We start from the raw sequence: 7,988 nt of genomic DNA, 5'->3' as shown, positions 1-7,988 counted from the left end.
AGTTCTTCAGGTCGGCCACCAAAGAGAAGACGTCCAAAGTTGGACCTTTTTCTGTCCTCCACGTGGCAATACGATTTTCAACCCCAAACATTCTCCTTCTCTAGAGACTGAATGTTCAATCTCCACATTTGTTTTAAGAAAAAAATTAATGGAAGTATATACTAATGTATAACTTGAGCTGGATGGTAAGAGAACTAATTTTAAATTAAATCTATTTGATTATTCTATTATTTCCATTAATTTTTTTAATGAATCAAGCACTAAAAGTGATGAGAAAAATTATACGAAATCATGACCTCTTGATCATAAATATATGTCAATTACTGTTGAACTTTGCTCGTTTTGGCAAAAACTTATACTGAGTTAAAGCAGTAAAGAACCAGTACCTATATTTAAATCTTATCTTAATATTTATAATGTAATATTCTTAAGGAAAAAAAAAGCATATCTTAAATATTATCATAATGCATTGTTGGGAAATACCTATAACACTTATTACATGCTATAGTAATTTATGTATTAAGTTTTTTTCTCTTTCAATCAAATCCTTGTCATTAATAGATATTAAAATAGTGATAATGTAAAAATTTTAGAAATGATATATTTTTTTAATGTGATTTTTTTCGAGTTTAATAATGCAGGGTGGAAGTTGGAACAAAAAACTCTTGTAGTAGGATACATAATATCTCAATAAGTTAACAAAATGGGATTCCTAAACCTAGTTAACAAAATGTATTTTAAAATCAAATCATTAATGAATTTCAATGTTTATTTCAAGGAATTGAATGAAAAAAATTGAACATATAAGGAAGGAAATTTAATCTTTTAAAATGTCAAAACAGAATTTAATCTTAAAAGATTAGCCCATAAAGAAAATATTAGAGACAAAACTGAATAAATAGTGGATGCTATTTCTTGTTTTAACAAGTTATTAAAAATGATTGTTGACTTAATAGTTTATGTCGATCAACAGGTGCTACGTACGTCTTTATCTCCTAGTTTAAGGTTGACCTGCCCAAAAAATATAGTATTGGTGTGATGTTTTGTATATTGCGTTCTGATGCCTAAATTAGCACTTAAGATTCAAGCGCAAAGAGGTATGGAGCACGAGAGTAATTACATGAATTTTAATGAGAGTCTGCTTGATAGTGTGTTAAGAATTCGTGCAAGGGTTTGCAAATGAGTTCTTGCATAGGAAAATGGTGCATACCTTTCTTATCAGCCTTTTGTTTTTCGGAAATGTAGATGGTCGGCATCTACAAATGCCTAGAATTTCAAACCCAAAATTTTAGATCTCTACATCTTTAGATAGTCACGTATATTTTGTAGGAAAATTTATAAGAATGTCTGAGAATGATAGTCACATGTTTGTTTTGCAGAATTTATTGTTCAGGATTTGTTAAATTTATATAATGTTTCAAAAATACTATTACGAATATTCGTATAATTTATATATCCATTAAATATAATAGGTTTATTTTTATATCAATTTTTATACATTATTTTGTACAACAAATTAATTCAAATTATTTTAATATAAATATCATTTTCAACTTTAATATTCTTCTAAAAATACAATTATATAATTGGTCTTATCTTGGATGAAATTTATTTATCTTATTATCAAGTTAATATTTTTTAGAGGAAAAATGTCACATGTATGTTGGTCCGTAAAAAAATGTTGCTGCAAAATTTTATATTTATGATAATAAATATTATTAATAATATAATTCCTTCAAATTATTAAAAATAAATTGATATATTATATAATTTAATTGCAGTTTATTTTAGTAATATAATTTGATATATTATATAATATTATTAATAATATAATTCCATTCTTAATTGCAGTCTAATACAACACAAAAAATTAGTGTGATTTTTAATCAGTTGCTTCAATGAGTGTGGATGAACACGTTGAGAGATGCTTCCACATTCATTATGTCAACAGCTTGGTATTGGTTCAATTCATAGAAATTATTTGGATTATCAATATAATTTTTGATATAGTTTTTATTTAGTGGGAGTAGGAGATTTTGATATAATTTTTGAGTCTTCACTTCTAATTTTACAACTAAATCCTAATTATCATTCCATTTGTGATTTCATTATTGAGCTCCCGAGTTATACTATACACTTTTACTGATTTATAGATATGAAAAAGAAAAGTTTGGATTGTGGGGACTATATATTAATTAATATTTTCAACCTAAACAAGTAAAACGATAAAAAGTACTTTAAACTTTAGCCAGCAGGATCGATGAATCTTTTGAAAAAAACGAACCATTAAGATTTTTGTTTTTTTGAAACTGACAATTGATGTAGTCGACCCATCAATAAGTTTTAAAAAAACTAATAATACTAGGACGATTTTGAAGATGTAACATGTCATCCTATGGTCCCAACTAGATAAGATGACAAAGATGATATTTATTAGATAGAAAGAGCGGTGTAAATGTGATACAATGTTATCTCATTTCTTATCCATGTTATTATCCTACGTGATATTTACACGTTTCAAATAAATTAATTCAAATAATAAACATAATAACTATGAAATCTTTGAAAAAATAAAAAATAAAAAACCTTTGTATGCATCTGCTTGAATTATTGCTTTCAACTGACACATCCAATTATCAAATACTATTGGGCCCAATTATATGGTTATATTAAAGAAATTTTTGGACTCCGAAAATTTTATTATTTTCAACTGACATATTCATTTATCACATACTATTTGAGCTTAGTTATATGTTTATATTAACATTCACAAGAAGAAAATTTTGGACCGTGAAAAATGAATTATTATTTTTAAAGTGATACATTCATCAAATATCATTTTAATATAGTGTCATAGTATTTAATCATCTTTACTTCTTTTTTGTTGAATGATGGTAAGAGAATAAATTTTAAACTAAATCTATTTTATTGTAGTCAGGAACACTGGTGTCTCTTTTTATGAGTTGGAAGTTGATATTCCCTGTTCCCATATTTGTTGTATTAGCTAATAATAATCAGGTTATTATTAATTGGTTAAATTATAAATTTGGTTCTTGAATTCTCAGATGGTGTGTCTATTCAATTCTTTTACTAAAAAAAAATTTATAATAGAACCTTAAACTTTTAGAGTTATGTCTATTTAGTTCTTATAATTTAAAAGGCTTCAAATAGATCTCTAAACATTACATTTTTTTTTTGGTACAACATGTGGGTTGGGAATTCAAACTCTCAACCTCATGATTAGGTACATATGCCTTAAACCGCTAAACTATACTCTGGTTGTCAATATTATATTTCCTATTTAGTAAGTCCTTGCCAATCATTTCATAATAACTACTTCGGTCCAAAAATTTTAATGCTGATTTTTTGCAGAACCCTTAAATATTGCAATAAATATGCTAAGTGAGCATCAAACTAACACAAAATTAACAACAAAAACTTGTTAAATACAAAAGGCTGTGGATTAAATTGATAGGACTGAATACACACGAACATAAAAATTTACGGTCGGTAACCATTTCTGTTTTTTGTTTTTGGTTTTTACTGTTTTTAGTTTTTGGTTTTCTGTTTTTAAAAAACAAAAACCATATATGTTCGCTAAACATTTTTTGTTTTTTGTTTGTAAAAAACAGAAAACTAAAAGGTAATCATTTTTAGTTTTTTATTTTTAAAAAGTTAGAAAATTAAAAATACATATAAGAGGGAGAAAATTCTATGTAGGGTAGAGATGACAATGATGTGGGTGCGGGTGAAGATGTTCTCCCACATTCTTGTGCTCGTGAAAATTTTGAATGTCCGTTTCTACCTCGTTCTTCGGTCTGAGAGACGTTCTCGAGAAAAATTATCAATTTTATAATTGTCTTAAATTATTATTAGAATTTAAAAAATAAAAAATGTATTAAATATATATTAATTATTTAAAAAATGGGATCGGGACATGCATTTCCTATTTTTGGGGCCCGACCCTATGGAAATTTTTGTCATCCCTAATGTAGAGACACGAAAATACAAGTTTAGAGAGATAAATAAAAAGAATTAGAAAATTAATTACCGAAAGAAAAGTTAAACACAAAAAGAGAACAAATTTAGAGAACAAAAGTAAATCGAGAGGAAAAGATATGTTAAAGAAAAAAATTAGAAAAAAAGAGAAAAATTATAGTGGAAAAAAAGTTAGAGATAAAAACAATATTCAAAATATAATTTTTAGAGAAAATAAATAAATACAAAGATAAATAAAAGTTACCGTGAAAGAAAATTTAACGAGAAAAGAAGATATAATTTTCAGAGGAAAAAAAAATTAGGAAAGAAAAGGAAAGTTATAAAAGATGAAATTTTAGAAAGAACAAAGTTCGGAAAAATAATAAATTTTTAGAGAGAAAAATGAAAATGATCGGTTAGAAAAAAATATAAAACATAAAAATATCAAAGATGAAAATTTGGAGAGAGCGGAACAAATTAATAATAAATATCCAAAATAACGAAAAATTTTACCGAGAAAAATAAATTTTGTAGAGAGAAATCTAGAAAGAAAAAACTTTTAGTATCAGAAAAGAAAAATAAAATTGTGAAAAATATAAATCTATTTTTGAAAACTACTCCTTTTTTTTTCCCTAATTTACATCGAATTTCAAAATGAAAACTCAGGGATTTACTAAAAACTTTCGAAAGTATAAATTGTCTAACTTTATACACAACCTTGAAAATTTATAGTTTCTAACTTTAATTTCTTTTTTTTTCTTTATTTATTTTCATACACACACTCCACGCATATTTTTTTTATCTTTAAATATGGATAGACACACAGGAGGAAATGCAGCCAGAATTTGGAAAGCTTGAAAGAGTTGCAAGATTTGATAAGATGATCAGCTCAATCCCAAGGCATTTTGCCCTAAAATCTGTTTCCAACAACTCATATCTCCAATATGTTAACGAAGAAAATGAAGTGCGTGGCTTTCTCCAATACTCTGGAGATCAAGCACTCACCCCTTACACAAAGTTCGAGATCGAAAAATCTAATGTCGGGAGACGATTTGTGCACATAAAATGTTGTTACAACAACAAATATTGGGTTCTCCACTCCCCATCCTCCCACTACATCGTCGCAACCGCCAAAGAACGAGACGAAGATCGATCAAAACCCTCTTGCACCTTATTCAAGCTGAACCCTGACGACGACGACGACGACGACAGCAACGAGATCAAGACAATCCGCTTTCGACACGTCCATCTCAATCACAATCTTCGCCTTAAACCCTTTGGAGAACATCAAGGATGCGTATTCGTCGGAGCCGAAGAATCCAACACTGGTTCCGACCTCTCCACTGTTGTCAATTGGGATACATTGTTCATACTCCCCAAATACGTAGCCTTCAAGAGCAACAACAATCACTACCTCCGACCCGTTCATCGTCCGAATTCCAACATTGTTGAGGTTCAATTCAAAGGGTCAGAGAGGGCAGATCCAGGAGTGCGGCATGAGGTGATAACAACACCCGACGGTCACGTTCGCATAAAGAATGTCCCTTATGGAAAGTTTCTGATTCCTGATACCCGCCATAAACATCGGATTATATTGGACAATAAGTCTTCTGATGAACATGTGGATCCTAAATCTTTATTCTGGCCCATCAAACTTGGTGACAATACAGTGGCGCTCCGTAACATGGACAACAATTGCTTTCTCAGGAGGATGAGTAATGATATTAACCGTGTCATAGCTGATTTTGATTACATCACTGATGAAGCGAAGATGGAAGTCGTGGAGCTTGTGCTTTCGCGGGAGATTTACAACGTCCATTTCCATCTTTCTGATGCAAGAGTGTACAACGAGCAACCGGTTTCCATGACGAGTGCTTTGGTCGAAAACAACAACTCCGAGGACCAAAAGTTGAGCATGAAGCTGTCGTACGAAGACACAACAACCTCGACTTGGAGTGCCAATGTGAACACAACGTTTGGTGTAAAATTGACGATTGAAACCGGTGTTCCTAAGGTTTCTGAAGGGGAGGTGGAGATTTCAGCTGAGATATCGGAGGGCTACACATGGGGCAAAACAGAGCAATTCAAATATCTCGCGGAGGTTGTCCACGATGTTGTGGTTCCTGCGTGGACTAAGGTTAAGGGCAGTATATTGGCGACACAAGCGAGCTGTGATGTTCCTTTTTCTTACACTCAACGAGACAAACTCATGAGTGGGAAGTTTGTCACTCGACGATATCATGATGGTGTGTATAATGTCGTGAATTCCTATAATTTCCACTTTGTGACTGAAGAAGTAGATTGATGTGTCGATGTGTCTCATCATTATTGTGTTTTTATTGAGTGGGTTTTGGGAGTTTAGGAAGGTAAGAGAATTCCATGTTCTTCCCAGCTTGCGCATTCCTTATGCTAATAATTTGATGCAATAAAATTGTGGTACTCCATCCGGAAACTTTTGGTTTCACTCAAAATGGCTCATATCAATGTAGATAATTGTCATCATTTATATATAATGGATCATTCTCTTGCCTAACCAATGTGGGACCTTATTTGCGTTCTCCTTACAAACCCACTGACGCCACCAACATAAATTTGTTGATTGACAAGTACAAAGTGTCAAAATTGACAAGTCAATGCTCCATAGCTCTCCTATAAAAGGTAGAGGTCGTCCCTCACAAAAGGTAGGCAATTCTATACAACATCATTAAGCTCGATCAGATTTGACATCAAATCGAATTAAGTATTAACTCAAACTTCGGAGTAGAATATGTTATCGAGTACCACACACCAAAAACTTCGGAGTAAAAAAGTCCTTTTTCTTGTAGTGACACCAGTTGCAAGATTCTGTCTGCATGTTCTTTGCTTTGTTGAATACGAGTCCTAGCTAGTCCTGCATAACAATACTTAATATATAGAGAGAGACACGCACGTAGATATACTTGTATGTTATCCTTTTCTAGTGCTAAGAAATAATAAAATAATAGGTACAATACATTTTTAGTTCATGAGATTTTGAAGCACTGTCTATCTAATACCCAAAGTTTCGAAAAAGAAACTACATAATATAGCACAAATTGAAAATTGAAACAAACACTCCTCGAAGGACAAATAAAAAGACAATGAAAAGGAAAAAGGCCAACACTTAACTTTTTTATCTTTTTCTTTTTAATTTGTTGCTTGAAAAGGTACAAATTTTGATATGGATACTGGATGAGAATGATATCGTAGTTAGTTGGGCCAGAGTATTAAATTTTTATGGGCAAATCAATGTTTTCATTGATGTTTTCTACTAACTATAAGTTTTGCCATCATCAACATAACATTCTATTGAATATATATCGACACAATATCACTAGTATAATCTAATATTAATATTAACCATTTTAAACTTATTTAAAAAGAATAAAGTGTTTATTTGTTAATTTAAATATTTTTATGATTTTTTTATCTGTTTTTAAAATATTTATATTTATCTCTATATTTCTATAAAATTGAGATCTCGATATTTCTATCAACATCAACATTGAGTCTACACTTTACACTTTCTACCATTTCGAGGGATTATACAAGTAAAATGAGATGTCAACACTTCCTAGCACTACCGCAACATAATAGAGAAGTAAAAATTGTAAATACCGGTACCATACTTCAAGTAGGTGACGACATTTCTCGTATTTATGGTCTTGATGAAGTAATGGCATGTGAATTAGTAAACTTTGAAGAGGGTACTATAGACATAGCTCTAAATTTAGAATCAAATAATGTTGGTGTTGTATTGATGGATGATGGTTTGCTGATACAGGAGAGAAGTTCTAATTGCCAGGTATATGGTTTGTCATTCAAAGAACATTCATGAGTCCACAAGTTAAAAGTTTGAATTTCATTTTTTTTTTAATATTAGGTTTGTTGTCCACTCATTGTTCAATCAATTCTTATATATGCAAGTGTATACAATCGTCGCAGCAAGTAATAAAAGTTCGAATCCACAGAGACTAAATGCTTAAACACTC

The 7,988-nt window shown here is 30.5% G+C and overlaps 1 protein-coding gene across 1 annotated transcript; it reads left to right on the top strand.

Moving 5' to 3' along the window:
* The first annotated feature begins 4,810 nt into the window (after positions 1 to 4,810).
* LOC111022575 (uncharacterized) lies at positions 4,811 to 6,283 on the top strand. Its single transcript, XM_022299736.1, has one exon. The coding sequence runs from the start codon at positions 4,811 to 4,813 to the stop codon at positions 6,281 to 6,283; it is 1,473 nt and encodes a 490-aa protein (XP_022155428.1).
* Positions 6,284 to 7,988: the final 1,705 nt, after the last annotated feature.

This window comes from Momordica charantia, assembly GCF_013281855.1.
Source record: "Momordica charantia cultivar OHB3-1 chromosome 7 unlocalized genomic scaffold, Mcharantia_2.0 BLBB01000007.1, whole genome shotgun sequence".
NCBI lineage: Eukaryota > Viridiplantae > Streptophyta > Magnoliopsida > Cucurbitales > Cucurbitaceae > Momordica > Momordica charantia.
This window is presented reverse-complemented; position numbering and strand designations above follow the sequence as displayed.

What these genes read in the sequence shown, in the direction of transcription:
- LOC111022575 (XM_022299736.1), top strand. Translation starts at nt 4,811, where the DNA reads ATGCAGCCAGAATTTGGAAAGCTTGAAAGAGTTGCAAGATTTGATAAG.